This window comes from Saccopteryx leptura, chromosome 6 (genome assembly GCF_036850995.1).
Source record: "Saccopteryx leptura isolate mSacLep1 chromosome 6, mSacLep1_pri_phased_curated, whole genome shotgun sequence".
Classification (NCBI taxonomy): Eukaryota; Metazoa; Chordata; class Mammalia; order Chiroptera; family Emballonuridae; genus Saccopteryx; species Saccopteryx leptura.
Genome location: NC_089508.1, coordinates 171,519,140 through 171,536,624, shown reverse-complemented (window position 1 = coordinate 171,536,624; position 17,485 = coordinate 171,519,140). Strand labels below are relative to the sequence as shown.

At 41.9% G+C, this 17,485-nt stretch overlaps 1 protein-coding gene across 2 annotated transcripts; it reads right to left on the bottom strand.

Annotated features, from left to right (window-relative positions):
* Positions 1 to 1,172: 1,172 nt before the first annotated feature.
* On the bottom strand, positions 1,173 to 17,199 carry SLC26A2 (solute carrier family 26 member 2). 2 transcript variants are annotated; one of them, XM_066344334.1, is made up of 5 exons: positions 16,963 to 17,199; positions 12,392 to 12,572; positions 9,599 to 10,328; positions 6,416 to 7,894; positions 1,173 to 2,041 (listed from the first exon to the last, which is right to left on the bottom strand). In XM_066344334.1, exons 3-5 carry the CDS (start codon positions 10,301 to 10,303, stop codon positions 2,039 to 2,041), a joined length of 2,187 nt encoding a protein of 728 aa, XP_066200431.1. In that variant the 5' UTR covers positions 10,304 to 10,328; positions 12,392 to 12,572; positions 16,963 to 17,199; the 3' UTR covers positions 1,173 to 2,038. The 2 variants fall into 2 exon arrangements, with proteins under 2 accessions (XP_066200431.1, XP_066200430.1); XM_066344333.1 differs by having other exon boundaries at positions 1,173 to 7,894.
* Positions 17,200 to 17,485: the final 286 nt, after the last annotated feature.

Sequence of the window (17,485 nt, the reverse complement as noted above, 5' to 3'; positions counted from 1 at the left end):
AAAATGACAGATATGTTCAGGTAATGTTAATTCCAAAGTTGCAGACCTGTTCAAGAGCTGTTCACACTACTTGAGGCCAGTTATCTTTGAAATGGGCCGCGGTAGCATATTCTGGCCACCAGAGGGCAGAGGTGGACTACGTAAGGGAGACAGTGGAGCCAACTGAAGAAACCTTAGATTTTCTCTGACAGAAGATTGAGGGAAGGAACTGTAAGAGGAAGACCGAAAACTGTCCTTACCCCTGTACCCACACTTCCACCTCTTCCACAGAGCTGAGAGATGTAGAAAGGGGAGGGCATTGGGGAAGAGGCTTCACTGCAGCTATGGGGATATAGAAGGGGGACTGATTATTCCTCACAAAGTGTTGTGCTTGTTTGGAATTCCACTCCCAATTCTCTTGGTCGGTATAATGTATTAGCCTCCACTGACTGATGAAAAGAATGTGACGCAAAATTCACTCACCAAAATTCAGAGGTTGGGCAGTAGTAAAACGTGAGTCAGAGTTGGGTTCCTGATTCTAATCCAGTATGTAATGGGAGCCATGCAACATGAAAACTGAAAGGGTTCTCTTGCAATCTAGTCCCCCTTCCTTTTTTTTTTTTTTTTTTTTAATAGAGACAGAGAGAGTCAGAGAGAGGGATAGATAGGGACAGACAGGAACGGAGAGAGATGAGAAGCATCAATCATCAGTTTTTCATTGCGAGACCTTAGTTGTTCATTGATTGCTTTCTCATGTGCCTTGACCGTGGGGCTATAGCGGACCGAGTAACCCCTTGCTCAAGCCAGCGACCTTGGGTCCAAGTGGTGAGCTTTGCTCAAACCAGATGAGCCCGTGCTCAAGCTGGCAGCTCGGGGTCTCAAGCCTGGGTCCTCCGCATCCCAGTCCGAAGCTATCCATTGCGCCACCGCCTGGTCAGGCCTGCTTCCCTCTTCACTGAAAATGTTGAGTCCTCAAAGGATTAGCCTACTCCACAGGACCACAAGCAAAAAGGAAAGGACTGGCTTTATGCTTCGTGGCTTTCTGTAAGGACAGACCCTCTTGTTCCAGTTGGGAAAAATTAATGACTGAATCACTCTCCAAAGGTAAAGAGATGGCATTTTAAAGCTCACTGGTGACCTAAATGTATTTATTAGCACCTCCCTTGCACTTAAATAATTTAGACACAGAATAGTTTATTGGCATAAAAGTTTATTAGCAAACAAATGAAATAACAACTCGCGCTCAGCACATAGGATCTTAGGTAGTAAACATGAACATATCTTTCCAGAAGAAAAGGAGCTATTAACCAACTCCCCCTCTCCTGCAAAGGCTGCAATCATCAATGGCATCCTCATCCCAGAGAGGATTAAGCATGATTTATGTGGAACAGCATCAAGGCACTTGCTTTAATTAAAAAAGATATATGTGGTATAAAATGTATTTCTAAAAGTCATCGACCTTTAATAATTGGGAAAAAAAGGCAGTATACATTTTTTTAATGAATAGACAAGACTCATACATTTTTTAGTGAATAGACAAGACTCAGAATTTGAATTCATTCATGTGTCACCCTGATATTGTCTTGGTTTGTATGTAAAATTGCAAAGGAGACAAAAAGGTGCAATTTACACTGATTGGTTTGTTCACACTAATTTTTAAGGAATCATGGCAGCATCAGAATTAAAACAGTAATTTCCCAATTGATTTGAATAAAAAGGCAACAGCTCTTTGACTCCAAGTACTATCTTATCATTTTAGGGATGGGGAATGTGGTGGGGGAAGAGAACCCCTTAAACTGACTTTAAATCTGCAGTTCAAAATCCTTTCTGGCTTAGGCTGCCTGCCTGTTTGCCAACTAAAAACCTGCAGTTAGAAATTTAGTTATTGGTATTTTGTAATAAGATTGTGATTATTTGGCCTTTTTCAGAGTCATAATTCAAGTCCAAGAAAGATTATCTATACATGGTTGCAGTGTAGACTTACAAACACGGTATCTTCAGTAAAAGCATGTGGCATCCTTTATTCCAGTTCTCATGATTCGGTATCTCCTACTTAACATCACTAAGAGAAAAAAGAGATACACCCCCCCACACACACACACAATTTAGTATAGTGCTTATTTAGCATTTCTAACTATATTTACTTTAAAATTCAAAGTGCAAAACATTTTTTTTAAATAATCCTGGTCAAGATAAAAATTACCTTATAAAAAATAAATCTCTCCCATGTCCACATCTAAATTCTCTACTCCTTGTTACTAACATATTTTTTAAAAAACTAAAATGTACCTTTCCTGACACTATTTCAATAGTATTTTACTTTAATAGAGGCTATGAAAACAAACCAGCTGGTATATTATTTTGGCCTGTTCCATTAGAATTTTCATTCTTGTCATCAGCACTCACATTTAATGATTCCATTCATGACTATCTAAATTCATTATGCCAAAAGAAAAAGGCAAATTACTTCAGAGCCTAAAAGTTTTTTCTAGGTCTAATTTCCTCCTTTTGCAGTTTTAAGCCCAGTTTCAAATAAGGTATCAGGAGAACAGATAAAGAAAATATAGAGGGGGAGAAAATAGAAATATTAAAGAACAAAAAAATTAAGCAAAGCCAATCTATTAGTTTTTTGCCATGTCACTGTGGGCTCATCCCCCGAATAGCCCGGGCATCTGTGCCTCTGTTTGCCTCTGTTGCTGCCTGCTGCTCAGACCTCTGTCCAGGCTTAGCTTAGCTCCTCCAGAGAGCCCCTGCAAGTGCCACTGTGTGTCACCCAGGAGAGGTACCAGACAGCCCGCCCACTAGCTTTTGTATCATAGTCCCAGCTCCTGGCACACAGCCCTGGATCCCTGAACAGGTTCTTAGAAAGTGTTTGAGGAATTATCAGCTTTGATCCAAAAGAACCTATAGTGCATCTGTAGCACTACATGGAGGAAAACAATTCATTACAAACATTAATAAGGTTCACAGACCTTGAATTTATCATTATAACTCCCAGACTCAATTTTAAGATTCACTGCAGCCCCTTTCTCAGATCTATATTAAGAACAGAGCTGACACCTAGACAGTGTGTTCTAAAATGACAAATTACTAAGAGGACACAATACACATTTAAAGATCACCGTTCACCATACTGTAAATTTAGCAACAATTAGGCATCAATGTCGGCTGTTGATGACTATTGTTTAAAAGCTAATTCAGACTACCCAAATCTTGTTTTCTTTTGGTCCTAATTTAAAATTTTTTTAAAGTAATTGCCAACTAGACACCTGTCCATTTTACTATCATCAGAGGCACAGATAGTACTGTTTGTCACTAGTGCTTCCAAGCTGGTCAACCTGGGCATTTGTCCCAACCCTGGCTTCTGCATGTGCCTCAGCTCTCTCATCTTTGGTGAATCCGTGCCCCTCTCCTAGAAAGAGAGCCCAATTTTGACCTTGCTGTCAAACTAAGGTGTGGCTCCTAACTCTGTCCTCCATCTCCTGTGTGGGGTAAAGGGGGCCTGGGTCCCATTCAACGAGGCCCTCTTTTCTCCCTTATTTGATCAGAGGCGGTCTTTTCCACGGTTTATTCCCTGCATCCCTCTCTTGAACGTTAACCCTTAGTCTCTGTGCATGGGCACACTGCACACCTCTGATTGTAACAAATCTAAAAACAAATAAGGTTACCTAAATGTAAATAAGGTTGTGGAGTTTTAACCATTAAACATGTACATAATACATTTTAATTAAATGACTGTCTTAAGATATTCAGAATTATGTACATTTGTCAATAAGTAACAGGAAAATGTTTCATCTAGACACTCAAGTTTAGAATAAGGAAGGTATTTTTGTATAAATAAAGCTTGTAAAAGGTTACCTAATAAAGTAAAAGTCCAAGGTTTTGAGCAAGAAAGCAAATGAAAATGTTAGCTCTGCTGGTGAATTACGCTTTGGTTTCAGGTTTGATTTCTTTAAATACTAGCCAAAATAAACTTAAAACATGTACATATAGGCAGACCTCAACTGAGGTAGAAAGGGTAGGATATAAATTTTAGTAAAATCTTAAGTGTTTTTACAACTGGCTACCCAGAGTAGAATTCTTGTTTGTTTTGATGAGAGAGGTACAAACCAGGGCACAATTCAAGGATTTGCTAATTGCATAAAAGTTCCAGAATTGTTTTTGTCCACATATGAAGAGAAATGTTAGGTCAAATTCTATTAAAGGGTTTTTCAAATTCTTTGGACTGAAATTTGTGTGTGTGTGTGTGTGTACGCGCGCGTGCGCAGGGCACGCTGGTGTTTGCTAAATTATGGTGTTGTCATAAACATGTACTCTACTCTGTCACATGGCATTAGACATTTATAATGGTCTGGATTCATTCCTGGTTTTGGGGAGGAAGACCAGAAGGATTAAAAACAAATGACTGATCAAGATACCATGATTTTACTGTTTCTATTCTTAAGACTGGATAGAATAGGCAAATATTTGCTTAAAAATACCCAGAAAACCACAAGTAAAAACAGCAGTTAATATTTTTGAAATTCTAGACTCATTCTAAAAGGATGTTAAAATTCAGGACATTATTATATTAACCATGATATCAATCACCTCAAAGACAGATGTCCAGCTTCTCTATGAGGAAACTGCTTCAACAATGGAAGGGTATTTTCCACGTAAACAGATGGGCACAGCTCTACCAATAGAGAAGCAACACCTGCCGTTCATGGAGCCGCCAAGAGAGAGAAGTATGTGTAGAAAGGTCTAATTCCAATAGCTGTCCTACACATAGGGTTTGCTTCTCATGGATATTCAAGTTGTTCAGAATGTAGGAGAAGGTGAAGAAATGATTTTGCACTTTTGCAAATATTATTTTGTTTTAAATGTGGCTAAATGTTTTGATCTCACATAAATTAGTCTCCTAGTCCTAATTTTGGAAAACCTGTTTTTTTCTTGCTTATCAAGGTCGAGAAACAAAACTATAAGCTTTCAATGTCAGACATTCAGACATTCTTGCTTTTCAAAAGGGACTCTTGCTATAGCCACAACCTGTGACCAGCTATCATAAATTGGGTTTATGATATGATAAATAATTGGGTTGTATGAATGACGCTTCTAAATTCTCTAACATACAGCTCTAGGTGGCCCAAAGAGTTCAAAGCTGTCACTGTGATCAATAGTTATTATAAATCAATAGGGTTCATGGCAGTTAGCATTAGCTTTGTTTTCACTAAAACATCGACAAATTAATTATTGACGTTCCTTTGGAAGCTTCTGTGCATTCTTTTTTATTTGTTACAATAAATATTTCTTGCAGAGGAAAGACGAACAGTAACTTCTATTTCAGAAGGACTGTCAATCCCAGATTGACCCTTGCTAAAATACCATGGGAAGGAAAAAAAAATCACTGCTCAGTAAACAAGTTCTTAAGGGAAACCTGTCAGTCGTTCCTATTTGCAATGTCCTTACAGTTTGCCTCAAGTTCATCTAAAATGCTGTATAGAATTGCACAATCCGAATTCTGACTTTTATCTGGCAACCTTGGCATTGCTAATCAGACACAGCAGTTTAAGACAGACTCTATGGAAAATATGCTAAATTACTGAAAGCCAAAATAGAGCTATTAAGAAAAGGGTAGAGAAATACTCAGAAACAGGGACAGATAGAGATCTCAGAAAAGACAGGGAGGGTTCCCATTATTTTTGCTGATTATGAAAAGCTCTTTGCTTGCTTACCTACTTACTCTAAAAAAAAAGGCATGACTAAAAACATCAAATACATTACAGTGTTCTGCATAACGTGAAGTTGGCTGGAAGGATGTCACAAACATGCCCAGCCATCAGATTCCCGATGAGCCTGAGCCCACGGTTCCCTGCCCGAAGGGGAGGGAAAGCCAGAGACCCCGCTGCCGTCGGGGAGCCACGCCTGGGTATGGAGCAGCGGCAATAAGAAAACACTTGTGCAGTTACTGCCTTGTGCTCCAGCGGCCTCTTGGTTTGCTGGTATAAAAGCAGGCACAACACGCCTTCCCTGCCTCCTTTCCTCACTCTCCAGAGCCAGACCACACTGGCTCCAGCACTTCTCATGCAAGTGCTCGCTTCACCCCTTTACCTCCTGGAGAAGGAAGAGTCGAAACGCTTATTGCCTAAAAAAGGACAGTCAGTTAAGTCTTAGGGCTACTTCACAGTACAATTCAATAGATACTTCATTCCAAGAGTATCTCCTATCTGCAGGAAAGCTTGAAACCACAATCGTTTCTTCTTTTTGATTCTGCTTAATGATAAACTTGGCTTCATTTGTGTATCTTCAAAGGCCATCACCTTCGAAAAAAGAATACTGTCTAGCCAGTAGGTTAAAATTTCAAGTATGCAAGTTGTTATTGGCTAGACATTATTCTTCCTTCCATCTACTTATTCAATTGATCACTGGAAAGACTGGGACCATTGGGAATACATACTCCTTTCTGATTTTGAGATTCTTCTGCAAAAGCTACTGCTTCATATACGCTATAAAAGAGGTTTTCGTCTTCCTTTTTGCAATACTCTCCCCTGGCCAGGGAATCCCTCACAGAGGGATTGCACTGAGCCAGCAGAACTTGGATGCCAATGGCTTCATAATCGCTGCGAACTTCCTTCAGTGTATGGATCCCTGCTGTATCTAAAAATTGGATTGAACTGCAGTCGATCACTATGGCATGGAGTTCCAAAGGATCAGGGGAAAGTTGCACTGAAACTTCATCTGGGATTCCACTGAGAGTCACTGCTTCCTTTTTGATCTTTCTCTTCGCCGCCTTCTTCTGGGCTGCCTTTACAAAGATTGGGTTGAGAGTTTTTTTGTATAAAGTAGATTTAAAACATTCTTTGTTTATGTAGTAGAGAGGGGCTACAAAGCGGAAAATCTTGATGCCCGGCTTAGTCTGAAGGTTTTTGTAAGCAGACATGGATTCAAAAAGTTCAGACTCTCCCACCAAGCCAAGCAATGAACTCTTTGGCTTCTGAGTACGGAGGATGACACAAAACATAGAAAAACAAACTCCAATAAGCAGGCCAATTTCAGTGCTTATCAGTGCAGAGGACAGCATAGTAACAAACCAGATAACTGTATCTATTCTGTTAACCCTCCACATCCTGGGCAGATCCTTAAATTTATGGAGCGCTCCCCGGAGATTTACAATGGTGATCACGCCAAGGACACATTTCTGAAGGGAATGGAATAAAGGAGCTATTACCAGGAAGACCAACAAAAGAACCAGAGCTGTTACCACACCAGAAAGCTGAGTCTGGCAGCCTGTTGATTCTTTAACCAATGTCTTCGCAAGAGCAGCGCTAGTTGTAAAGCAGTGGAAGAAGGAAGGGATGATATTGCAAAAGCCAATGGCATACATTTCCTGGTTAGCTTTGACTGTGTAGCCATGCTTCTTGGCAAACATCTCTGAAAGTGATACAGTGATAGCAAAACCAATGATAGAAATAGCTACTGCATCCGTAGCCACACTAGGAATTAAGTTCCAGTCCGGGGCTTGGGGTGGCATAAACCCCGTGGGAATATGTCCGGCAACACTGGTGTTGTATTTCTCATGCAGTCTTCCAAAATGAGAGGCTAATGTGGCTGCCACGACAACAATGAGCTCTGTAGGAATCGGTGCCTTCAGCTTGGACTTGAAGTGCTCATTGAGTTCTTTGGTTGGCAAAAGAACCAAAAGGCACAAAAGGCTGGTGATGAGATCACAGAGATTGGTCTTACGGATGTTTCTGAAGATATGTATCCATGTAGTGATGAGTGAGCCCACGCCATGAGTCCGAGGAAGGCTGAGCCCCAGGAGGTACTTGGCCTGAGATGTAAGAATAGTGAAGGAGGCACCAGTGACAAATCCACTCAGCAAGGCATCTGAGAGGTAGACAGAAACAAAGCCCACTTGAAAGAAGCCCATCGCTACCTGGAAGGAATAATATATACATGTTAAATATAAATGGAAAAAAGCCTCTAAATCTGGTATTATCTTAATGTTTTTTTGCATGAAGACACAAGTATCAGAGCATCACAGAATGTCAGAGATAGAAAAAAATATAATCATCTAGGCCCTGGCCGGTTGGCTCAGCGGTAGAGCGTCGGCCTGGCGTGCGGGGGACCCGGGTTCGATTCCCGGCCAGGGCACATAGGAGAAGCGCCCATTTGCTTCTCCACCCCCCACCCTCCTTCCTCTTTGTCTCTCTCTTCCCCTCCCGCAGCCAAGGCTCCATTGGAGCAAAGATGGCCCGGGCGCTGGAGATGGCTCCTTGGCCTCTGCCCCAGGAGCTAGAGTGGCTCTGGTCGCGGCACAGCGACGCCCCGGAGGGGCAGAGCATCGCCCCCTGGTGGGCAGAGCCTCGCCCCTGGAGGGCGTGCCGGGTGGATCCCGGTCGGGCGCATGCGGGAGTCTGTCTGACTGTCTCTCCCCGTTTCCAGCTTCAGAAAATTTAAAAAAAAAAAAAAAAAAAAAAAAAATATATATATATATATATATATATATATATATAAAATCATCTATAAATCCATTCATTTTAGAGACAGGGCTCATTTTACTGACACTCAGAGGGCTAAGCATACTGTTACTCATTAGCCCAGATGAGACAAGAACTTGAGATTTCTGACCTTCTCTTTTTTTTAAAAAAATATTTATTTATTTATTCATTTTAGAGAGTAGAGACAGAGAAAGAGATAGAGGAAGAGAGAGAAAGAAGTGGGGAGAAACAGGAAGCATCACCTCCCAAATGTGCCTTGACCAGGCAAGCCCAGGGTTTAGAACCGGCGACCTTGGCATTCCAGGTCAACACTTTATCCACTGCACCATCACAGGTCAGACTATTTCTAACCTTCTTAAACTCTTAAGACAACTCTCTGTAAACTCCCTTTTCCCTCTCCTCCTTAGCCAAGCACCAAATAAAGTGAGCTGCTCTTCCCATTCCCTTATTGGTTCCAAACGCTTGTAATAGAGATTTAATGCCAGCACTGACTCCTGGATGCCAAAAGGCAGGGTCAGGATGATAATGGGGAATTAGTGGATTCTATATGGGAAACCTAAGAGGAATTTCATTTCTAATCCTTTCTCCCAGCTGATGATATAAAATAGTGGTTCTTAACTGTTCCTCTCTGCAATAGTCTAAGAGAACAACTATCTTTAGCAATTCTAAAGGAAAGAGGGAGTGGTCACCCATAGTTTGAAAACTCCTGCACTCCTCTTTTCCAGCTCCCATTCTGTTATCATTCCTGCCTGTCTGTCAATGCTGACTCTGCCAATAGCCAACCACGCAACCAACCCCACATAATCTCAAGCAAAGCGATGTTTCCCGACATATCAAATCAAGAAGTTGTACTAGGTGATCTGGGATCCCTTTCTGGCCTAAATTTTTACAACCAAATAATTAAAATCTGGCTGACTAGAATTCACTGGTTAAGAGGCAGCCTACGGTTGAGAAAAGAGAAGCAGCCTCATCTTCTCTAGAGAGTCAAATCAGGGTTTGAACTTTGGCTCCACCCCTCACATATCCTGAGCTTTTAATAGCTTTAATTATTGTGATATCTAAGACCCCTTACAGATCTGAGATTTCAGGCATAGCGATTTCTTTTGCCAGAAACAACTACTCATTCCATTGTTTCTTACCTGATAAACTCCAGCCATAAAGGTTACAGTGCTGCCCACTCTAATTGCATAGCAACTTCTGTTACATATACTGTCTGGTGTCTGGCTTAATGACCTGTTCCCATCTGAAACCATTCTTAAAGACGGGTCAATATGGGCAGTGTCATAGCCAGCTTTGTGTAGTTCTCGGTCAACTACCTCACCAATCATAAGACACAGTATTCCAAAAATGCCCACAGAGATGTGACGGGAAGTCCCCAAGAGGAAATAAATGAAGCTAGCAAAAAAAGATGTGTACAGGCCATAGATTGGTTCTTGGCCAGCTAACAGGGAATAAGCAATGGACTGGGGCACCAACAAGATGCCCACAATCAAGCCAGACATCACATCTCCTAGAATGTTTTTCTTCAGATCATACTTTGGGAGCCATTGTAAGACAGGAAGGAAACCAAAAATCATATTTTTTGCTTTGGTTGAACTGCACTGGCAACTCTTCTTTAGTTTCTTGATGACGAATTGCTTCAAGTTAGTAGTTGATTTCTCTTGAGGTTCCATGTGGATCTTAGGATAATGTCTGCACTGATTAGTGGCCTCAAATTGCTGGCAGTCAGTAGTTGACCCATTTTCAAGCTCCGCATGGATCCTAGACGGAGGGCTGTCTTGGCCATTTCTGTCACCTGAGTCCTTGGGGGAAAGGTCATGTTGCTCTGTACTTCCCGAAGACATTCCTGGAGATAGATGCTTTAGCCTCCTACCCAGAGAAAACACCAGAGTTAACTTATTAAGTAATTCTCAGTGCTCAACATTTTAACAGCCTTACTTGTCATTTATGAGAGGAGGAGTTCAGTTTTAGAATATCTTATAGTCACGTTCCTTAGCTGAGCCTCATTTGTTGTGGCCTCAGGTATAAAAATAAATAAATAAAATAACCAGACCATAAACAGCCAAGTCAAAGCAAATAATTCACTGGATACAGGACTACCCATTCGAGGATTCTTCTCTAATTCTGCCTGATCCCCCTACAGCTTTTTTTTCTCCAGAAAATTTGTCAGGGTTTCCTTTGTCCTCCTTCTATATGCTATCAACTGTCTTCTTTGCAGGCTTTTTACTCCCAGAGATACCGCATCATAGGATCTGATCCCAAACCTTTACTCCTACCTGCAAGTCCTGGAAACAAGGAAGACGATCTTTTTTTTTTTGGGGGGGGGGGCGGCTGAGGCTCCTTAAAATAGCTCCCTGATTGTTGAAAATAAACATAAAGAAGAAAAAGCAAACAAAAACTTAAAAATAAATGTTTTTAGAAAAAGAAAGAAACTAGGGAAAAATGTATTTAGGTCTTTGGACAACACCCCTTCAGTAGATAGGAGGAGAGAGAAGTTGATAAAAGATTGTTGTAGCAATTGAATGTCAAGAGCATGGGGCAGGCTGATGGGGCAAGTGTCTGATACACGCTCTGGAAAGTTTTGGTCTATTCTACTCTCTTTTAGTATGGAGTAATTCCTGGCCTGTTAATGCAAATAAAGTTTCACTTCACTATTCTTAGTATGCACTCTGAATAGAGGTACAATGTTGCCCTGCACTTCCAGTTGGAGGGCCTTACACTACAGAACTAGTGCCACAGACCTTCCACTAAAACTACACGAAAATGAAGAAGGTAAAATTAACCAAAAAGAAAAAAAGGCAATGACAACAAAAATATTGTGACAAAAGAGGAGGAAAAAGCAATGGGCTCTCAAAGAAATAGACTGTTTACCAAATATTTCTTTTTTTTCTTTTTTTTTTTTTTTTTTTTTTTTGTGGCAGAGACAGAGAGAGTCAGAGAGAGGGACGGACAGGGACACACAGGCAAGAAGGGAGAGAGATGAGAAACATCAATTCTTCGTGGCAGTTCCTTCGTTGTTCATTGATTGATTTCTCATATGTGCCTTGACCTGGGTGGCTACAGTAGAGCGAGTGACCCCTTGCTCAAGCCAGTGACCTTGGGCTCAAGCTGGTGAAACTTGCTCAAACCAGATGAGCCCAGCTCAAGCTGGCAACCTCGGGGTCTCGAACCTGGGTCCTCCGCATCCCACTCCGACGCTCTATCCACTGCGCCACCGCCTGGTCAGGCTGTTTACCAAATATTTCACAAACCAGTATCTTTGTGTTAGCTGTTTGCTTAACTTAGCGTGGCCATCCACCTCCTCCTTGTCAAGATCCTAATCATTTTTAAAACTCAATTAAAATGCAATCGCTTACACAAAGCACTGGCCAAACCCTCACAGCCCAAATGAATCATTATACCCTCTATGTCCCATAGCATTTTGAGCCTGCATTACAGTACTAACCACACTCTGGCGTTTGTTAAGTAGGAGTCTCTCCAGCTCCCAGAGGAAAGGACATCTTGTTCATCCTTGTAATCATCAATGAATGTAATACAGTAACTCTAAAAGAGCAGCTTGCTTGCTCGGCAGCATGTATACCAAGAGAGCAGGCTTGCAAAATGTTTAAATGAATGAAAGAATTAATGAATAAACAAAGTTATGACAATAGCCAGAGAGAGATAAAATACAGTAGATGCAGGACTCAGGAGGTTTCAAGTTTTGGAATTGACAGAAAAACAGGCCCTTGTGAAGTTCTATAAACCTTCTATTAACAAGATATACTAGTCCAGGACCCATGACCCATTTAAGAACATAAGATATGTAAAAGTAACCCACATTAATTTTGTTTAGGATGAAGGGTCATCCTACTAAACAAGAGTAAAATATAGTTTCTTTGGTGGTCTTGTAAAGTAGATAATAAAAAAAGGAATAGATTTAAATGTCAACTTACTGTGAGCAGGTCAATCAGCGTGGTGGACACACACAGCAGGTCGTCATTCCTCAGTGCAGCCAACCTGCAACTCTCTCCTCACTTCCTGCTTTCAGGCCACCTACCCTGAGGGCACTTCTTCTGTCCTGTAATTTTTGGGAATAGCTCTTGGTGATATCTGGGTCAAAGGGCTTTTCCAAACCTAAGATAGGCAAAAGATGCATAAAAGGAAACACTAATAAAATCCACATCTTGCCCTAGATGGCCGCCATCTGGGAAGGAAAATTATAAAAATTAATATAAGAAAGTGCACCACAGTGAGGGAAACTGTAAGAAAGGGTCTAATTAAAATGTTAAAAGTGAAAAAACACAAAAACGGTGATAAAGAATGCCTTGACAGAATCATCAGTAAACCTGACAAAGCCAAAGAAAGAATCAATGAAGTGGAAGCTAGATCACCTAGAAATTGTCTGAACTGAAATATAAAAACAGCTTTTAAAAAATAATCAGGAACAAGGCCCTGGCCAGTTGGCTCAGTGGTAGAGCGTCAGCCTGGCGTGCAGAAGTCCCGGGTTCGATTCCTGGCCTGGGCACACAGGAGAAGTGCCCATCTGCTTCTCCACCCCTCTCGCTCTCCTTCCTCTCTGTCTCTCTCTTCTCCTCCCGCAGCCGAGGCTCCATTGGAGCAAAGATGGCCCGGGCGCTGGGGATGGCTCCTTGGCCTCTGCCCCAGGTGCTAGAGTGGCTCTGGTCGCAGCAGAGCTACGCCCCGGAGGGGCAGAGCATCGCCCCCTGGTGGGCAGAGCGTCGCCCCTGGTGGGCGTGCCGGGTGGATCCCGGTCGGGCGCATGCGGGAGTCTGTCTGACTGTCTCCCCGTTTCCAGCTTCAGAAAAATACAAAAAAAAAAAAAAAAATCAGTAACATTAATATAAGAGAACATGTAAGAGCTGTGGGACATATTGAACAATTTAACATATGCATAATTAGACTCCTAAAAAGAAAGGACAGAATGGGCAGAAGAACTATTTGAAGACAAAATGGCCAAGAATCTTCCAAAACTAATGACAGACACCAAACTATACATCCAAGAAACTCAGAAAAACCAAGAAGGTCAAATTTTAAAAATTAATAAATAAAAAAAATAAAAAATAAAAAAATTAATAAATAAAACTAAATCCCACACCTGCACATTTTATATTCCAGCTGTTATAAACAAAAGACAAAAATAAAATCCTAAAGACAACCAAAGGAAAAAACATACATCACATACTCAAGAACAAATATAAGAATATAAACAAACTTCTCACTGGAAATCATACTACCCAGAAAATATCTTTATCACAGAAATATGTCAACCCAGAATCCTATACCCAGAGGAAATATCTTTTAAATCATTAAGGAGAAATAAAAACTTTCTCAAACAAGCACTAAGAGGACTGAATGCCAGCAACCCAGCATGGTAAACATATACCAAACAGAAGAAACTCAGGTCTACACAATATACAACAAAAATAGAACATATGAAGATAAAATAAAATCCATTTCTTAATTTAAAAAATCTTTAAGTGCTCTAAAAGATAACCTTCAAAGCAAAAATAGGAATGCATTTTGTTTATACCTTATAAAATAAAATGTATAAAAACAACAGTACAAAGAATGGGAGGGGGAATTGGGAACTGTAAGGTCTAACACCAAGTGTGAAGTGATATCATCTTATTTGAAAGTAGGCTCTGATTAGTTCAAGATGTATATATATACTGTAAACCTAAGGGTATTCACTCAATTTTTTAAAGATACACATAATAACTCAACTGTTATTTTACCTAAACTTCTGTAGATAAAATAGTATCATAAAAAATTCTTAATGAACCTAAGAGAAAGCAGAAAAAGGGGAAAAAAGAGAAACCAAAAAAAACAGATGGAACAAATTGAAAACAGCTAGCAGGATGGTAGAGTTTAATCCAAACATATAATAACATTAAATGTGAATGGTCTAGACATTCTAATTAAGACAGAGGACTCTCAGATTGGATAAAAACAAAAATAGACCCAACCATATGTTGTGTATAAGAAGCTCATTTTAAATATAAACATAGCTTATAAAGTGAAAGGACTTGCTCAATTTAGTAATTTATTTAGCTTATAAGTGACTCAGCCAGTAATAAAATCCAACTTTTAGGACTCTAAGAATAGCTCTTTTTTGAGCATGGTACTTACTATTCCTACTATGTATCTAATTAGTTTTTTCTAACTTCAGGCACTTTATAATTTAGCTACTGTACATAACCTAGGTTCAAAATAACACTAATAACTACAAACTTAACCCCATTCTCTTTTCTCTATAACTCAAGGCCATGGTCCTTTTCCATCGCTAGCTCTCAAAAACAGGTATTTACAGAATACCTGACTCTGCCATCGGTCTCAATCCAGAAGCTGTCTATAGTCTTCCTACCTATCCTACTCAGCCCCTAAAATTGTCCTCAAAACTATACTTATTTCCTTTTCAAACCTTTCTTAAAAATCCAAAACAATATAAAGCTACATTAAAAATTATCTTAAACTAAATTGTAGGTATGACCTCCATACAAATTAAGCTCCGTGAGAATAAGCTCCATTCTGGTTCATCTTTGAAAGTGTCCCCACGATGCTTTCCAAAATAGGAACTAAAATAGCTACTAAACAAGTAACCCAAATACAGAAAAAGTTGTATGCAAAGCAAAATCGATTTTCAAGTGGAAATATCTATTTAGAACATATTTTTCAAATATCCCTTTTTGCACAAAAACCTTCACTTCCCCAAGTCTGTTACTGCTTTCAATGATAGTATTCACCAATTGCTGTCAAACTGAAATGCTAGAATTTTTCTCAAATGCTGCCTTAATCACTTTCTAGACTCGCTATAGAAAATAGCACCACTGCCACCACCATGCCTCCTTCCTGAGCTCATCCCTGCCTTGCACACCTGTCTCCTTTACTTTGCTTTATTTTTTTCTCTAACTCATTCACCGTCTCCTACCATCCATGTGCTTTTCTGCTAATCATTTCTTTCCCATAAGGGCAGTAACTTGCTCTGTTTTATTCACATCTGTATCGATACCCCAAATAAGTTCTTAGCAAGTATTGTTGAGCGAGTGGATGATAGTTTAACATCTATGTGTAAAAGAAAAAGGAGTTAGCCCTCTCCCTCCACCTTCCACATATAATAAACAAACTTGTGTCAAGAAATTACACAGTTTGGCAAGCAACTGCTGGGGGGGGGGGGGATTATGCTCACTAAAAATTATGTCAATGCTCAAAAATCATCCTTAGTAAACCTAGTCTAGAACTCTGCAAAGCCCTAAATGTGTTATTTCTATATCTTCTGCTAGGAGGCAGCACATTATAGTACAATGATACTAAACCAGGTATCTATTAAAGTGCAGGTTCTCAAGCAAGTCCAGGGATAAGATCTAACACTGCACCCTAGATGATTCTGAGCCAGTGAGCTGAAAGCCAAACTTGGAAAAATCTTGGGTATGATGTGAAGCCAGACAGATCCAAGCTATACTGTTCAACAGCTATATGGCACTGGGAGAAAAACTTCATTTTCTCAGCATTAATTTCTAACCGGTAAAATAGGGATGGCATCACCTCCCTTGCTGGGTTCTTGTAAAGCTAACACAATTACCTAGCACAGTGCCTGACATATAGCATGTGCTCAATAAATGCTACTAGTCTCTGTGCCTAGAGAGTCCCGAAGGGGAAAAAAATGAGCTCATTTCTTTCCAACAGGCTTGGCTCTCCTCTTTATTGACTCAATTTTCAAAAACAAGAACTTCCGTTTAACCCAGTTTTGGACATCACATTAGTTCCAGACTTCACATAGAGACAAAGTGCGGGCACGGGGAGGGGGCGGCGGAAGTAGACTAGGTACCAGGAAGGAGTTTAAGTCCTGAGTGCTTCTAACTCACGTGGTTCCCAATCTGTGCAGAGGAAAGGGCCCAGTCTGATGTTCTTATGACTTTGGGAGTAACAAGTCCTAGCTCTGCAAACGACTTGCTGTGTGATTCTAGGCAAGTCCCTGGTCCTCTCTGTTCTGTGTCCTTTCAGAGTCCCCATCTATGAACCTCCAAGAAGTACATGCAGGTACTAATTTGTACTTAACCAGGTGTGTGGTTTTAAAAACCAAGATAATCACGTCCTCTTTAGTGTCCAGTTGCCCTATCTGGGGGGGGGGGGGGGCAGAGGGTAGTGGTGGCAGCTCACTCTCGTGGGTCCTGCTCCCAAATATCTGGGTTTGATGCCGACTCGGTCCAAAGAATGTGCCGGGGGGTGGGCACTTGGCGAGAGGTGTGGGCTGGAGGAAGGAGGGAACCCTCGGCCAGGGGAGCGAGGCCGGGGTGATCGGGTGGGGAATGGGGCTCTGCCTACCCAGGGAATGACCCCGACCCATTTCCCCTCCCCCGGCCTGGGCGCTACGCCCCCGGCTACCGTTGGTCCGGGCTTCTTCCTCCCAGCACGCCCGGGACACAAGCCAGGACGACCCTAAGAGCGGCCCTAGAGGCTGCCATCGCTCTCCACCCGCTCCAAGTGGCCCTTCTCCTCTTCTCACCTCTCGGGTCTGGGCCGCCCCGCGCGATGAGACCCCGCGCAGCGTCCTCCGCCCTGCGGAGCACAGGGCACACGACCCAGCGGACAGAGGCAGCCCGGCCCTGGGCCGGCCTCTCTTTTACCGAGTCGTCCCCTTCCCCGCCCATCTCCCGGCCCCCGAGGAGGCGGGGCCCGGCACGGACAGAAGGACACGGGGACCAGGTACCCGAGGAAGATGTGCGGAAAACTAACCCTGAGCGAATGCCGGGCCGGGGCAGTCACGTGACACCGCGGCGAGAGACGCGGCCGCCAGCCAATGACTGGGCTGGACTGGAGGGGGTGCCGGCCCTTGGCCGCTCTCCTCCTCGCAATTGGCTGTCCTGGGCCGAAAGGGACACGCGTCCGGAATTCTTAGGGAGGTCCCTCCCGCGCTGGCGCGGTGGTGAATCAGCTAAATGGGTGTTCACGGGATCTCCACCCTAAACCCGGGAGCGTAGCGAGGAAAAGGCGTCCAGAAGGACTCGGAAGCGCTCTGCCTAGAGCTG